Here is a 17251-nt window from a genome sequence, read left to right as displayed (position 1 = left end):
GGTTAATGTCCCCACATGCTAAAAGAAACTAAAATCAATGAAACCAACGATAGCCTAGAATGATGGACTGATAATTGAATACAACTTTGGCAATCATTACGCAATGAAAGATACAGGAATTGCAATATGGAATATGATTTAACCTGGAAAATTGAAGAAGCAAATGAAATAAAATTCAAGTTCCACTGGAGATAGGTATTTCAAGAAATTATATGGGAAGGAAGAGTAAAATTTGATAAATAAAATGCATATGAGCAATGTTTATTTAAGATACCAGAGAGAATGAGACCTCTACATGCAGATTTGGATAGATAATGAAAGAAATAAGCAAAGCAAAATGGAATTTGATGCCATTTAGGAGAAAAGAATACGTAGAATATGGCTAACAATAAGTGCAAGATTTGGGGAAATTAATAGGAATCACAGAAACACTGATTGAGAATAATAGTTGATGTATTTTCCATAAAATAATAACTGTGCAGATGTTATTTAGGTTTACTCATACATATTCATTCTCTCCAGAGACGACTAAATCACTCACTTTGTCCATTGAAACACTGTTTTCATTAAAACTTCCACTTATATTAGATATGTCACAATCTGAAAAATATACAAGTCTATCTAAATTAATGATGAAAAGTTTAAAATTCCACGAAACTGTCTGTTTAAGGTAACATGATTTTAGGAATGCCAGTTTTGTAAGACTTACCAAATGAGGTCAATGCCTTATTTTTGTTAGAAGCACACGACTCATTTCATTAAACAGGTCACACAAAAACATGGTGAATGATTAACATATAAAAGCAATACCTAGCAACCTAACAACCAAACAAGGTTTCCATGGCAACCGTATCCTGCAACGTATGCAATCGTAGTATACATCGTGCTTATTCATGGCCCATATCAAACTTCCATCGGTTAAGTAATCTATAGACTCGAAACAGACAGATTTTATAAGTGTACAATTTTTCGTGTGCTCTTTGGGATATATATTAACAAGTCTCATAAGAAGAAGCCTCAACTTCTTGGAACCATTTATGTCAAATACATTGCTGAAAATGCCAATAAATTAGCAGAATATTACTTAACAAAGAGTTATACATTATTTCCAAAAAAATCTTATAAGAATTTCTTAAATAATTATAAATTGCCAACATAAGTTACGGTGACTTAAATGCATGCCGGATAAAAACCTGAAAGTTATGTGACCTGCGCAACATTCTTATAGAATTCTATAAAAAATGCAAAGTTCTTATAAGAATTTCTGTAAGACTTATAGAATCCTATAAGAATTCTGTAAGACCTATAGAATCCTATCAGAATTCTGTAAGACTTATAGATATCTATAAGTCTTACAGAATTCTTATAAGAATTTCTGTAAGACTTATAAGAAATTTCCAATAGGGAGGTACTTCAAGAAATTATATGAGAAGGAAGAGTAAAATTTGATAAATAAAATGCATATGAGCTATGTTTATTTAAGATACCAGAGAGAATGAGACCTCTACATGCAGATTTGGATAGATAATGAAAGAAATAAGCAAAGCAAAATGGAATTTGATGCCATTTTGGAGAAAAGGATATGTAGAATATGGCTAACAATAAGTGCAAGATTTAGGGAAATTATTAGGAATCACAGAAACACTGATTGAGAATAATAGTTGATGTATTTTCCATAAAATAATAACTGTGCAGATGTTGGCATACTCATACAAATTCATTCTCATTCTCTTCAGAGACGACTAAATCACTCACTTTGTCCATTAAAACACTGTTTTCATTAAAACTTCCTCTTATGTTATATATGCCACAATCTGAAAAATATACATGTCTATCTAAATTAATGATGAAAAGTTTAAAATTCAACGAAACTATCTGTTTAAGGTAACATAATTTTAGGAATGCCAGTTTTTTAATACTTACCAAATGAGGTCAATGCCTTATTTTAGTTAGAAGCACACGACTAATTTTATTAAACTGCTATCACAAAGACATAGTGAATGATTAACATATAAAAGCAATCCCTAGCAACCTAACAAGTTTTGGTTGTTAGGTTGCTAGGGAACCATGTGAACAGTATCCTGCAACGTATGCAATCGTAGTATACATCGTGGATATTCATGGCCCATATCGAACTTCCATCGGTCAAGTAATCTGTAGACTCGAAACAGACAGATCTTTTAAGTCTACAATTTTCATGTGCCCTCAGCGATATATATACTAACAAGTCGCGTTAAAGAAGCCTCCGCTTCTTGGAACCATTTATGTCAAATACCATGCTGAAAAAACCAGGAACTTAGCAGAACATTACTTAAAAAAGAGTCATACATAATTTCCAAAAATTATCTTATGTAGAATTCCTTAAATAATTATCAATTGCCAACATAAGTTATGGTGACACGCCTGCTGGATAAAAACCTAAAAGGTATGCGACCCGCGCAGCATTATTGTAGAATTCTATAAGAAATGCAGATTTCTTATAAGAATTTTTGTAAGACTTATAGAATCCTATAAGAATTTCAATAAGACTTATAGAATCCTATAAGAAATCTGTAAGACTTATAGAATTCTTATAAGGATTTCTGTAAGACTTATAAGAAATTTCCAATAGGGTTAAGCTATCATCATGTTATTTGGCCGCATGAGTCAAATTAATCTATGTTTATGGGTTTCTCTGAAATGAGTGGTTGCTGGTTTATTTTGACATATACATATATCATACAAACCTCATGGATCAAGCTTATACAAAATGGCTTTTTGACAATGGTGAGTTTGTTTTGCATCATATCCTAATTGTTGTGGGAAATGTCTGAGTTGATGTCAAGTAACTGTCCTTTGTGGGAAATGCTGATTTTCTACTTAAAATCCATGATAATGGCAGCTGAAGTACATCCAGAGCTCCAAAAACTTTATGACGATGTTGCTCAAGGTGATCCAATATGCTGTGATTGGTTCCATTGCTTCAAAGAGGTTCGAAGACTCTGAATTGGAGGCATTGCTCGATGAATATCCATGTCAAACTCAAGAAGAGCTTGCGTATCCATTAGGAATTAAAACCACCCACCAAGCCATTTTATGCTATGTCAAGGAACTTGAGTTCCTTATGATTCAACAGAGTGATTCTACAGCATGACAACGCTCGATCTCATGCAGCCAAACCCGTTAAAACCTACCTCAAAATGCTCAAATGGGAAGCCCTTACCAACCTGCTTTATTAGCCAGATATTGCTCCATCCAATATTTACTTGTTCCATTCGATGGCACATGGTCTTGCTGATCAGCAGTTGTGCTCATTTGAAGGCATCAAAAAATGGCTTGATTCGTGGATAGTCTCCAAACATGAACACTTTAACTGTTATGATATTCCACCTCTGCCACAATGATAGGCAAAAGTTGTAGCTAGCGATGGGCAATACATAGAATGAATCATTAATAACAATTTTTTCACGATTAGGTATTTTCTTGGTATTGGTATTTTCATTTAAAAAAACAGCGAGAACTTAGTGGCATACCCAATACAATATTCAATGGGGATATTCATGGGCTTATCCTTTAGAGTGAATGTATAGTATGTAAATATAGCATAGAGAACACTTAAAATATTCTTGGAATATTCTCTGCATATTATGGGATATTCCTCTGCTGTTTTGGACTCCATACCACCTACTCTCTACATATTTCTTGGTTTTTCGTACATATATGTACATTTATCTTAAAATTATTCTAGGGGAGGGCCCTCGCATATCCCACTTACCCTAGCGGGTATTCCAGACCCTCAGACCCCCCAGTGTTAGTTGCCCCTAAAACCTTGATTCCTGGCTGCTCCCCTGGTGCACATTGCATTCACTAATTATGTTCACATTTGTTCACATTCATGTTTGAATGGAATTAAAGAAATGCCTATCGTTCCCATTGATATCCAAAAATCAATAGAAAATTAACATCGTTACAATATCCACACAATATTACTATTAGATATTATGCTTTTTCAAAAAGCCAGCACATATCAATATCCTCACAATATCCATGCAATATTACTTTTAGATATAATGCTTATTGGATATTGGTAACCATCTATGAATATTATATGGATATCCATTGCTACTAGGGTAATTATGTAACATTGATGAAATTGTTGCCTTAATTACCTAGGTTTCCCAAATTCATTTTAAGAAATAGTTTCCTTTAATTTAACTTCACGTCAAACTGAGTGCAGGGCATGCCTGCTCATGTCAGCTCATGCGTTGTACCCTCCTTTGGGTAAATGTCAAATTTCTTTGTTTAATTTAAAGATTTATTGTGTCCTTTTTTCATAAGTTTCTCCCTTTGCTCTCTTAACTAGGTCGGTTGGTGAGACTTACAACCTCCAAGGAGAAGGGACCTTTACTATTCCCCACCCCTGTTGGGAAATCTTATCTATGCTCCCACACTGAGACTTCTGTTGATTTGGTGCCCAAAGAAGGCCTGTCAAATGCCAAGCAGGCTCCAACAGCAACACTCCTGTTGAGGGATTTCAAACTTCAGCCTTTCATATTCAAAAATGATGAATTTGGACCTGGTAAGAATCTATGTTTTATACAAATTTACTAAGGGAGGATTTAAAGTATGCAATGTAAGACATCCCAGAAAATATTTTAAATAGAGTTTTGGCTAAATGATTGCAGTAGCACTTCTTTTTGGCTTTGCTAGTACATATGTATCTGATTCAGGTATACCTGCTTCAGTAGGTACATAATTGGTGGAATCTAAAATGGAAGAACCTTCTCTAATATTTGCAATTAATGGCTTTTTGATAAACGTTTTGAGAAAGGTATAATCTTTTGTGACTTCATGCTTGCATTAAAATTTATTACTAAATAAAATACCTAGAATTAAGAAAATTAATTTCCTCTTTCTTGTTCAATTTTATTTTGAGAGGAAAAAATCCAATAAACATATATATGTTACATTTGAAGGACACCACAGCTGATATAAATATAAAAGAATGCCAAGAGAGGCCACAAAAAAAAAACAAATAAAAGAACACTCACATGTAAGGTTTTGAATTTTCGACCGTTTCTACAGATGAAGACCGAAACGGTCGAAAATTCGAAACCTTATGGGTGAGGGTTCTTTTAATTGTTTAAGTTTTTTCTGGCCTCTCTTGGCATTCTTTTATATATACATATATATTTTTTTCTTTTATTTTTGAAAGAACAATAGAAATATTTGAAAGTTAACCCTTTCACTGCTGTTCAATTTCCGAAAACCTTCTCCTCACATGCAGCAAAAAGGTTAAAATGCATTTCATTGGGCCATGGAGCAGGTACTTCCAGGATGGGTGTAGTACACCCTCGTAGGGTCGCAAATCCGGGACTCTTTCCTCGACGAGCTCACCCTCGTTGGCCCGTCTCTTGAACCCTCCGAGTGGGGGGGTCAAGTGACCTCTCTGACTGCAATTTGAAAATCAACCAATCAATTCGATCATCAAAAAATGATTGTTTGCATCGCACTCCTGCCAATCAAGCAAGTACGTCTTTGAACCGTGTTTCTGTGATGAAAAATAACAATTTTATTAACTTTGTTAAAAACATGGCTGCGGACCATTGGCCATTTTAGCAAAGTAAACAAATTCGTTATTTCTCATCACAGTAACACGGTTCAAAGATTGGTTGCCTAATTGGCAGGAGTGCGATGCAAACAATTGTTTTTTGATGATCGCATTGATGGATAGATTTTCAAAATGCAGTCAGAGCGGTCACTTCTGGGGAGGGAGGCCCTACGCTCGTAGGGTCGAAGAGAGGGGCCAGCGAGGGTGAGCTCGTCGAGGAAAGGGTCTCGGATTAGGGACCCTTCAAAGTGCTTCGTCAAAGGTGCATGGCAGGGAGGAATAAAAAGTACGTTCACAGCAGTCTGCCGTGTGAACGTACCAGGTACATTCACAGCAGTGAAAGGGTTAAACGATGTTAAAACATCCATAATGTACATTAGGAACTTATATTTCATGAAATATGATGCATTGGAAGGAATGAAATGATTTTATAATGGTAGCGATAGCTGTGTTCTCAATAAGTTTTTCCTGGATATACACAATTACTTATACCACTTTTTTATTATATAAGAGCGCGACCTGGGTTTCAATGAATAATCATCATCATCTGGTGCTAATTATGATGATGATTATTCATTGAAACCCAGGTTGCTCTCTTGTATAATATAAAAGTGGTATAAGTAATTGTGTATATCCAGGAAAAACTTATAATGGAATACCACAAGGTTAAGCAAGAGTTAGTGAATTTTGTGTTCTCAATGTTTAATAATCACTTTTTATTTCACTGTTTCAAATTGATTACAAACTATGCACAAAATTTGATTTCCTTAACTACCATTCCACTTAAAGAGAACCACTGAAAAACAAATAGGAGCATGATATTCAGAAAATAAATTAGAGAAGAAGGGGTAAAGAGAAGTCTCAATTTTTTTTTCTTTCTTATAGAATATGTGTGCACACCAAATGGGAGCAGATTTCGGGATGAAACTGCCCCTATCGCAGTTGGCAGCACGTTTGCAATCGTGGTTCTCCTTACTGTTGCTGGATACGGTATTTATCGCCATTTCAAGGTCAAGAAGGTGCAGTATGATACCATGGAGTAAAGAGACTAACAAGAAAAGCTACTGACAAAAAAACACTTATTTTTAATAACAATGAGTTTTATGATTGTGAACCTTGATTGTTTTTCTGCGAGGAACGAGCATTTTTGCGAAACTGTATAGAATCCATCAGATCCTTAATTATGGATGGCATGGGGGTATGCAGAGCTACTTAGATGTGTGGTTCTGGCATGAGCAACACCGATTAAAGTATTTTCACCCATGGATCTCTCTCTTGAAAATTTGAATTTTTTTTTTATTCCTCTCACTACAGCCTGTGTATGAATTTTATACTGTCCATTATGAAGTGCCTGTCCCGACACTGGCGATATGTCTGTTCACACTGGATGCATGTAGCATTATCCTGGAAAAAGGCACTAACATTTCCTGCTATGGAGCAGTTTACAGGGATTTTTTTAAATCTCTCAGGCAAAATAAAAAGTAATAATGCAATCGTTTATGCAGTAAATTGCACATTTTCAATATATTTGGCTGAAATATTCTAGGAGAAAGCTTGAATATATTACTGCACATTTCAAAGTTCTATGCTACATTTAATGATTGAGTTAATCCATGAGTAAAAAGCATGGGAATGTATATTGGTCAGTTTTGCGATTCATAATACATACAAGCACTGATTTATTTCTAACTTGGAGGAGGAAAGGAGTTGCCTGGTTATCAGTTCCTTACTAAATCAAAGAAATGTCTTTTTAAGTACTAAATGGAGATGAACATGTGAGATGTTCAATAAAAATTTAGCTGTTTGGATTCTAAGGATGTCATTTAAGCCTATAGTCTCAGAAGACTCTGGTATTTATTTGTTTCCTGCTCAATTTTTTGAGTCACTCAACAATGGTTGTTATGATAGCTACTTGGAATATATTTAAGCAACCCTTTACTAAAAGAAGTACCAACTGTAAGGTGACCAATTATCTATTTTAAAGTTGATTTTCATGTCTCAATGTGTATTCATTGAGATATCAATTGAAAGAGGTACATGTTCAATTTAAATGATTGAGGATTAAATGAAAATCTGTAAAAAAAAATATATACATATGTATAAGAAAATGGGATCAGAGAACAATGGTTATATCTGAAAAATTTCCTCTTTGATTTCTTTTCTCTCAATTCTATTGATAATATATATTTTTCAGTAACATAGCCACTTTTTTCTTGGTTTACCTGGTAATATTGTGGCTATATATCATCTATAAAAAAGGTGACACACTTATCCGTCAATATTTTGTCTTCCAATATATTAAGCTCTCTCATTGTATGGCTCTAGGTCCTCTCTTTGGACTAAATGTGCTTGCATAGAATTAAGTTTAAGGGTTACCAATTGTATTTGAAACATTACCCAGAAAAAAAAATTCTATTTACACTTTGTAACTTAGTTAATTGTGTATGAACTTTTATTTTCATTCCAAGAAATGCATGAAATGAAAATATTATCATGGTCTTGCGCACATTTGGTGAAGCAGATGATACTGTCTTGGGAAGTAATGTCAAAAGAAGAGTGGAGGATTCAAAACCCATGCAGAAGCCTCATTTAAGATCTGTCAATTATTTATTGGCTACAAATAGAGTCCATGACCAACTGTTATTTCATGGTGAAGGGCATACTTAAAGGAATGAATTTGAAATATTAATCTCAGACTCTTTTAGCATATTTTGATGACATTTTAAAAGTCTATAAAGCTGGTTTCATGGGTGTATTAAAAAAAATGTTGTTGCTTAATTTACTGGTGGTGGATTCTATGAGCACATTAGCTTGTTAAAGAAAAGCAGTCAATAGACATCCATGGACACCAATTTTGAATTGTAAGAAAATGGGGTTATTTCAATTGCAATTCCATATGAGCGAATTTATTGATATTTAATGAAAGAAGCTATGAAATGTTTTAATGAAGCAATGAAATTTTTATGGCAAATATATGCCATTAAGATATACTGAAGCAATATCCCTTAAATTGTACTTTTTCAGCTGCAGAATATTTAATTTATGATTATTTAAACAGTTTCTTTAATATCCCTATTGATTGATGACTACATAGATGCAAAAGTGCTATTGACGATAAATTAGTTCATGCAACAGCAGCTTTTACAAATGTGGGCTATTTTGTATTTATTGCTGTATGGAGAGTGCAAAGATAAATATTTCTCATAAATTCATTAATTGGTCAATCCTCACCACTGAAATGTAGAGCTGTCAGCTACATAAAAAGTAATTAATTAATTTGATGGCATAGGATGGGCTGTTGATTTATTTTTGTAATGCTTGAAGTTTTTCTATCATCTTCGTGGTGATTACTTTATTTGACAAAAAAAGCAAATTGTCATTTTTTTTACTGTACAGCATAGGAGGAAAGACTGGAATAGGCACTTTCCTATGACAAAAATGAAATTGTTTAAATTGTATCACGTTAATTTTTTCCCTTGACCGCATAAGCATTTGAATTTTACAACATCCTACTGGATCATCAAGCAAGAGATACTTTTTGTTAAACTATTTCTTTTGAATCAACAATGGTGAAGGATGGAAATGACTACTAGCCTCTTACAAATTATGTTCAAAGAAACTGTGAAAAATTGGACTCACTTATCACTGAGGACTGTAGTTAACTCCAATTTATTTTATAATGTTGCAAGATTTTTGATATTTGTTAAATTATGAAGTAAATTGAGGATAATTAATCATTGACAAAATTTCTGTTAATTAATGAAAGTACTGCACAATTCATTGCAGACTTAGTGTGCTCCACATTCTTAGTATTTGTTTTTTGAGGAGGACTTAAGGCCAGCAATGCCTGCAGTCTCATCGTTATCTAATGATAAACCATAGTCAGCAGTGCAAAAAAAAAGCCCTCAAACTTCATACTGGAATGTAATTATCTTTGGAGAAAAACTAGGGTTCTTTGAGAGTGACAAAAACTGTTTGTTATGTATTATAAGAATGCATATGCTCCATTATTATCAGAAATCATCAAAATGAAATTAGTCATTATTTTTCTTGCCTTCAAATCCATATGTATGAAAAGTATAAAAATAATATTAAAATAATGACCTGTATCCCCATTTCAATAATCAAACTAAGCCATAGAATATGCAGTGATTTTTCAAAAGATTGGTCTATAAATGTGGGAATTGTTGTGTCTATTAATGTGAAATATATAATAATCATATATTATGATCACTGGGATGGAGGATTTTTAAGATATTTTTGAGCAAATGATCAGTCAGAGGAAAGAGGAATTAGGCAATGATGAAATTGATTGCTACGTAACATTGGATTCATAAAAATTTCAAAAAAAGTCCAAATTTATAAAAATTTCTCCTTGTACATCAAACTATGTCTTCCATGGGTTTACCTCCATTAAGAATACATATCGTTTCAAGGTAAAAAAAAACAATGAACTCTCAATCCTGGCCAATAGAAAATAAATTTTGGCACTTAAAGAACTACATAGGAATGTCAGCGTGTAATGTAAAGATGAGGTAATGTAATTGAATAATCATATATTTATGATATTAAGTTATACTAAGATTTTTAACATAGAGGAGGACCTAACAATTATTATGTTGATTTTATTGACCTAAAATTATAAGGGAAGTTGTGATTTAGAGTGTTGGGTACTTAATGAAGAGATATCTTGGAAAGTTCATGTACAAGTAATATTATTGCCATTGGCAAGTGTTAAAGTAAGTGACTAGATAAGAATGTTATGAACATTATAAAATTATTACTCCATATGATGATGTTTAACTGTTGAAGAAATTGAGTGTCATATAGGAAATCTTTATTATAACCATCCTGTGATACTTATTTTTTCCATGTACTATATATGTATTATTTTTCACTTTTTATTAATTTGCTGCACTTTTATGCTGCAAGCACTCATTACTGATTTAGTTTAAGGGATACTTTTGGCAGAGCTGTAAATATTATTTTGCTTATGACCAAAAGATGAAAGACTGTCAAAAATTGGTTGATTAATAATCTAGTTTGGAACCTATTAATATACATAATTCCTAGATAAGCCAAAGATATATTGTTATAAATTTGAAGAAACGATTAAACTAATGTCTGTGATTTAATGCTTCTTTTATTATTCCTTGGTAAATTTTGCCTGCAGTGCTTCTTAACAAGACAGCTATTCGCTAAGTAATTAATAAGTAATTAACACTAAATAAAGAATGGTAATACTGTAAATGGGTGCGTAAATTTTCCATAGCTACAAGTTTAAACTGATTTCCCCTAAGCATAATCATCACATTTGTAATTTCTACTTTCCTAAAGTATTAATAGGGTTGGTGACATGGGATAATTAAGGTTGTTCTTTTAGGGAAGGGAATGTTGTTTTGTGAATTTCTTTCCATGGTGACTATTGGTGGTATGCAATACCTCTCAGCAAGTATGTATGTATATAAAGTCTGATACACTCAGACCAGTGGCTTTTAGATGTTCATCAATTAAAAAAGAGTATATGTTAAATAGGTGAAATTAAATATTTAGATGTATAGCCACTTTAAAGATTACCATTTTAAAAATTTTTCCAAGAATTACAGAGGCCCCACATCAATCCACCAATGGATGATGAGCCATAATGAATCTTATTCAAGTTGAAATCAATACTGACACGTGAAAAATTATTTTTTCCTAGTTTGGACAGTTCAACTATTTTATCCTAAATCTTGGAATAGATAAGTAATTGTGAAACATCTCATGTACATTGTGTGATATGAAGAACTATGATGAAGGCACCCTGATCCATAATAATACACGTTTAAGTTTTATGTAACTTCTAATACCCAAGCATCAACGTATGACATCCGAGTAATATCCATATTGTAGCGTTCAAATCATTGCGAACTACCACCGAAAGGCAGCACCACCTGGAGGGAGACATGCGAAAGACCCTTTGTGCCAGGAGGGCACCCAGCTAGCACATTGTAAGTCATTGAGATAAGGTGAAAGGAAGAAATAACGAAGGCGCTTATCAAGTAAGCTTGTTGTGAGTTTCTTACAGCTCGGCCAACAAACATCCAGAGTAATGACAAAATGGATGCCAAACTTTCAGTGCTTCCATAGATGCTGTTTTTATTCCATCGTTTTAGAGTATTCATTGAAGAATAATTTTTCTATTCTTGGTACTTCTATAATATGAGTAGAAATAACATCATACAGCCATCATTTGAAAATCATTCACATTTATGAACTGATGGCAAAACGACGGTCGTATAAAAAACACATAATTTCACAAGAATAGCAGCGTAGAATAATATAAAAATGCCGGAAGGAATCTCTAATATATATACATATATTTATACGAGCGTGCTGCACCCGCTCCTAGCGGGCTTCCCCCGCTCTTTTCAATTCAGGTCCACAGAGGGATAGGCGCATTTCTAATTTTAAAATGTAGAAAAAAAGGCAGGGTCTTATGTACTAATTTAATTGGAATTTTCATGTACAAATTGAGGTCAGAGGACCTCTTTAAACACAATATTGGAAGTAATTACACTATCCTCTGTTAAACGCACATGATGACTCATACTTACGTACCAACAGGAGACTTGAATGTGAAATCAGCCGCATTTTGATAAGTTATTTAAAGAATGCGAGATATTGTTGCACATGAACAAATATATCGGTTTGTGCGCCGTTAACGTCAGGAATATTTACCGGTTTTTGTTTTTTTTTTTATTATTTAAAAACCAATTTTAGGAAACAATAGCAATATTTAGGAAGTAAGATATGCCGTCGCATGTTCTCTGATAAATTCTATGCATTTTGGCACCTCATTTATAGAGTTTGGTTGCGTATAAGTTGAGAAAAAGGTATCTATGCAGTAGAAATAATATAGAAGATATTCCCCTGTGCGTACGAATGAATGGGCATTGCTCTCCCTGCAATAGCGTTTCTTCTGTTTCTGCTTCCCTTCCAGTCGCCGTTCATGCTTCCTCCCATAAAGCATTATTTGACGAGTGCTATAAAGTGGGAATATTGGCCTCCCTCCCCCCGTCCACCACCCCCCTAGAGCTGAAAGACCTGGAGCAGGCGTGCATTTGGGCTTTCCGTGCGTTATGTGAACCAGGTATCAACCGCGCCCACTAGAGCACAACCAATCCCCGTCAACCATTTTTCCTCCCTCCATCTTTACCTTCTGCTTTGCACCCTTCCTTCTACCCTCACTTTTCCTCCTCTTCTCACTTGAGAAAGATGGGCAGCGTCCCATCGAAAATTTATAAGATACAACCCTTCCCCGTAAGTTCCCTGCTTTAATTTTTCGTTTTTTTTCTCCATCGCTAAGTTGGTCTATGTGCCCACCCTAGGGCAAGAAGATGTTCATTTATATTATTTATAATGCTCGTGTGAGTTTATTTCAAACGTGTGTGTGTATATATATATTTTTTTTTCCATCTACCACAGCACCGTTGTCCTCGTCCTTTTTCCATCATATGTTCCTATCCCTTTCTTTCCTTACCTCTGCATGTATTTGTATACATAGAGTTATCAGACCATAAATTAAAATTCATAAATGTTAGGTCATACGTCCTGTTCTCACTGGGGTTAATTTTTTTTCTGCCACAAGGATAAAGTACCTACTTGTATTATGCTTTGTATCTTCACCAGCCGGTTACTTGCAGTTGTTAATTTTTTTCTCCTTACGGGAAAATCTGTTATCAGTTGTGAAGCTCTTATAAAGACTCGCTGCATTTCAGCGGTAGGCTTTAAATTCATGTCGTGATGAGCAGCGTAGCATGTGTAGTATGCTGCTCAGCCACCTTTGGCACTCCAACAGAAGAGACTTACCTTGTCTGAGGATACTTGACTGCATTCCTTATCTATTCTTCCATAAAATCTTACCCTTGCCTTATATAAGCCCCTCGTGGGTTCACAAAGTCTTAGTTTCAGGACCCAACAAAGCAAGACTTAGGCCGTACTCTCGAAATCCGGGAGCAGGTATCCTGACCCCTCGTCTTACATCACCCCTCTTTGTGGTCAGGGACCGCGGTCATTCAATTGTTCATTTAGTCAGTTTTTGAAATAAATATTTGTTCCTTTCTCTAAAAATATAAACTAAGAATTGAATTCTTTGTCTTTGAGCTGCATTTACAATTTTTAAACAAAATTCTATGATAAATATTTAATTATATCTCAATTTCAGTATAAACATCAACATGGAAATTGTTGCTGCAAAAAATGTGTTAATATTGATGGTAGGGCTTCGTTCAAAATTTGACGATTCTCAGAATAAAACGAGGAATTCAATTCAAAGTCTGCAATTTACGTGCAAGCAACAATGGGGAACATGCATGGAATTTGTTCATCATCCTAGTTAGTCTCATTGAATAGAAAATTTTCTCACGAGTCCAAATATATAAGCCAAAACTCTCCTAGTACTCCACAAACGTCAATAAATGCTAATTAAAAATGCTCGAATATCGCTTGAAGTCACGTGGCCTGAAACGCCTTCTGACGTCATTGCACGGTACACCATTCACTTCGCTAAGAGAGTAGAGTGTTAGAGGCTTGAATGCAAGATATTTAAGGTAAAAATTGCTATTATTATCGCCAAATTTGCAATTGAGCCCTCGTAGATCGATTTTCTACCCACTTCCTCAGTCTGTCATCAGTGGATACCGTTCCGTGACGTCACGCTCCCATGACGTCGTGTTTTCAAGCAGCCGATGAAGATCAATTTTTAAAGACTCATAACTCAGCTAAAAAGCATTATTCATGCGCGAAATTTTCGACGAGTACATTTGAGGTAGAGGCCTTCTTATTCCAGTATTTAAAAAAAATTGTGCATGTTCCCCATTATCAATATAGCTAATTCATAAAAACAAAGCATGATTGATCGTGAGCCAGTGCCGCTGTTAGGGTTATAAATCCCGAAAGGAGGGAGCCAAACTACCCTCAGAGTCCGAGATAATGTGGAGTCCCCACTAGGAAGGGTCGAAAAAGGTTGGTGCTGAGAGTGTGTGATTGTCCTCGAGACCCTTCTTAACAAATGCCCTGCAAAAATGCTCCATACAGAGGGGACGGAAGAGTCTCCTTGGGCTCAGTACATCAGTCACGCTAAGGAGAGAACTCCACCATCTTGAAAGGGTTAATTTGCTTTATTTACTACATACTCAGTGTAAAATATCATTAAAAAATTAATTTAATAAAGGTGTCCGAAGAATAAAGGGAAACTGATGCTCTTTTGAAAGGGTTATTTGAAAAGCCTATTTTGGTTTTTTTTTTAGATTTACATTATTGAATTTTATAATCTGTGAAATTCTCACTTTTCACAGAATTTTTTTTTGATGAAATTGGTATTTTTATCTACTTTCATCTAGTTTTTAAGTGTCAGAGTTGCATCAGAATTCATTCGGGGCATGCATTCCCGACAAGAGGCAACTGTGCCTGTCAGGACACTTAAGGAATATTTATTCAATTCAATTTAAGCCCTTATAGCTGGCTTTTCTCACTTTCTGTAAGGATTACAACTCATCCCTCAGTGAACAGCACTTCTTGATGGAATGTGATAGAGACAGAGAAGTACGTGGAATGCTAAACATCTCGGGAGACACCAAACAGGCTTTAGACAATAACCCTGAGTAACTAGACACCCAGCACCTTGTTTTGAATCAATTTTTAATATTTAAAAAGTTGTAAAAACATCATAGTTTTTTATATTTGGCAAAACATGATTCCTCATAGTAACTTTAATTAAAAGTTTAAAAAAATCGGAAGTTCTGGGATGGAGAGGAACTTAAATTTGAAAATCATATGCGAGCATGCATTCCAGTACTTAAAATTTTAGAAATTAAGCACTGATGGGATTGACTACAGAACCCAAGCAGCAGATGTTATCCATCTGATATCTAAATAAGGTTGATATATCGAAAACATGTCGTTATTTCATGATAGATATTTTTACAATTTTACGTAAATTTCCTATTTGTAACACCCACAGCGACTTGTAATAATGGATTTACAGAGATATTTAAGTTGTAATATCAGTGATATTAAAAAATGTCATTCCAAACAGTATCCATAGGTAGCATGTGTTCTGTATAGAATTAAATAGCACAAATGTTTTGTCTATATGTCTGGGGATTAGGAAAGACCACAATAACCTCACCCATTATCTACTCATTAGATGTTGTTAAGTTATCTAATAGATGTTGTAACATGCACCTCAATGTCCACTGTTGGTGATTGCTGCAATGTTTTTTGGTGGGTCCTTTGAATAATTGACAGATATTCACACAACATTAATCGGATTAACATGGATATTGCACGGATGTTATGTATATGTTAATGCCGACAATGTTGTCTGGATATTGTTGCGATATTGACTGCTGCTTGGGATTAGTGACCTAATTTTTCTTACATGATGTAATCTTCATGAGGGGCTATGCTGGAAAGCTTTTGGGATCCGGGATGGCTGCAGGTTGCGGCAGGAGATAAAGCACCACCTGTTGTCGTCATCATTGTCTGATGTGTTTCTATCTGAATTATTTGCCTTGTCCACCTCGGACTCATTGGAATCCGGTTTTGAGGCCCTATCTGAGTTCAGTATGGAGGTGGTGCCTTCCAGCTAACTGTACTCTGCCCAGCAAGGGGGAGGATTAATGAAGAAGCAGGAGCAATTTCCACAATTTTAAATTTATTGGTGCTACCGGTTTTGCTTACAGCATCATCAGGTACAATATATCAAGTGTGCAACGTCTTTAATAGGAAAGGCAGGATGGGGGTGGTAAGACGGGAAGGCGGAGGAAGGGGAAGAAAGGAAGGGAAGGGCGTACAATCACAGGTGCTTGGAAAAACCGAGGATGGTGTCAGTGAGGAAGTATGACGAATATACAAGTAATTGGCCTTAATGTCTTCACTCCAAAGGGGTTGGTGGGAAGGCCCCTGGCTCCCCTGCTCCGCTGGGTTCCTATCTCTTTCGGTCACTTGGTCCGGTCACCTACCCCTGCCGGCAGTGGCGGATACAGATGGGGGGCGTAGGGGACGCGCGCCCCCCCCCCCCCCTTGCGGGTCCGCCTGTATTGCCGAACATTGCAAAACCACAATTGTAACTTTTTTATATCATAAGATGGCATTGTCTTTTACATGTTTATAAACACTTTAAATAAAATTTGCATATACTTTGCCTGTGACTTGATCATCTTTTATTACGATAAAATTAAAGACAATTCAAGATATGTTGCGCCCCCCCCTTGAGTTTTTTCTGTATCCGCCACTGCCTGCCGGACTACTACTAATTCTTTCCGCTATCTAATGGCGGTAGGCCAAACCTCTACTTCATTCAACCATACTTAGTACTCTGTGTGTGGGTCGAAACTAAATCGTTCGAAGGTGAAGCACGCCGTCCCTCCGGTGCGAAACATTATCCGTGTTTTGTCTTGTCCCAGAAGTTTAGTTTAGTTTCAATTCGAAGTAGTTTTGACTCTGATTTCGTTTCGAACCTGAGTTTAGCTCCCCGGGTTTAAATATTTTTCGTTTCGTTTCTACATTTCGCTCCCAGGAAATAAACTATTGAAATTTGACTGGTTTTGCCTTTCGTTTAATTTTGATTGCCATCCCTGCTTCTAACGTTACATTTCGCCGCGCGCCCTCTCCCGG

At 35.3% G+C, this 17251-nt stretch overlaps 1 protein-coding gene across 2 annotated transcripts in view; it reads left to right on the top strand.

The window, feature by feature from the left end:
* The window catches only part of LOC124166604, a 64412-nt gene extending 53687 nt beyond the window's left edge, over nt 1-10725 (top strand). For both annotated transcript variants that reach the window (XM_046544196.1, XM_046544197.1), the window contains exons 7-8: nt 4343-4558; nt 6476-10725. In XM_046544196.1, coding sequence (XP_046400152.1) covers nt 4343-4558; nt 6476-6633 — 374 coding nt within the window. In that variant the 3' untranslated portion in view covers nt 6634-10725. The remainder of the gene's footprint in view (nt 1-4342; nt 4559-6475) is intronic.
* The last annotated feature ends 6526 nt before the right edge of the window (nt 10726-17251 follow it).

This window comes from Ischnura elegans, chromosome 10 (genome assembly GCF_921293095.1).
Source record: "Ischnura elegans chromosome 10, ioIscEleg1.1, whole genome shotgun sequence".
Lineage (NCBI taxonomy): Eukaryota > Metazoa > Arthropoda > Insecta > Odonata > Coenagrionidae > Ischnura > Ischnura elegans.
The sequence above is the reverse complement of the archived record's forward strand: the minus strand, read 5'-3'. Positions and strand labels throughout refer to the sequence as shown.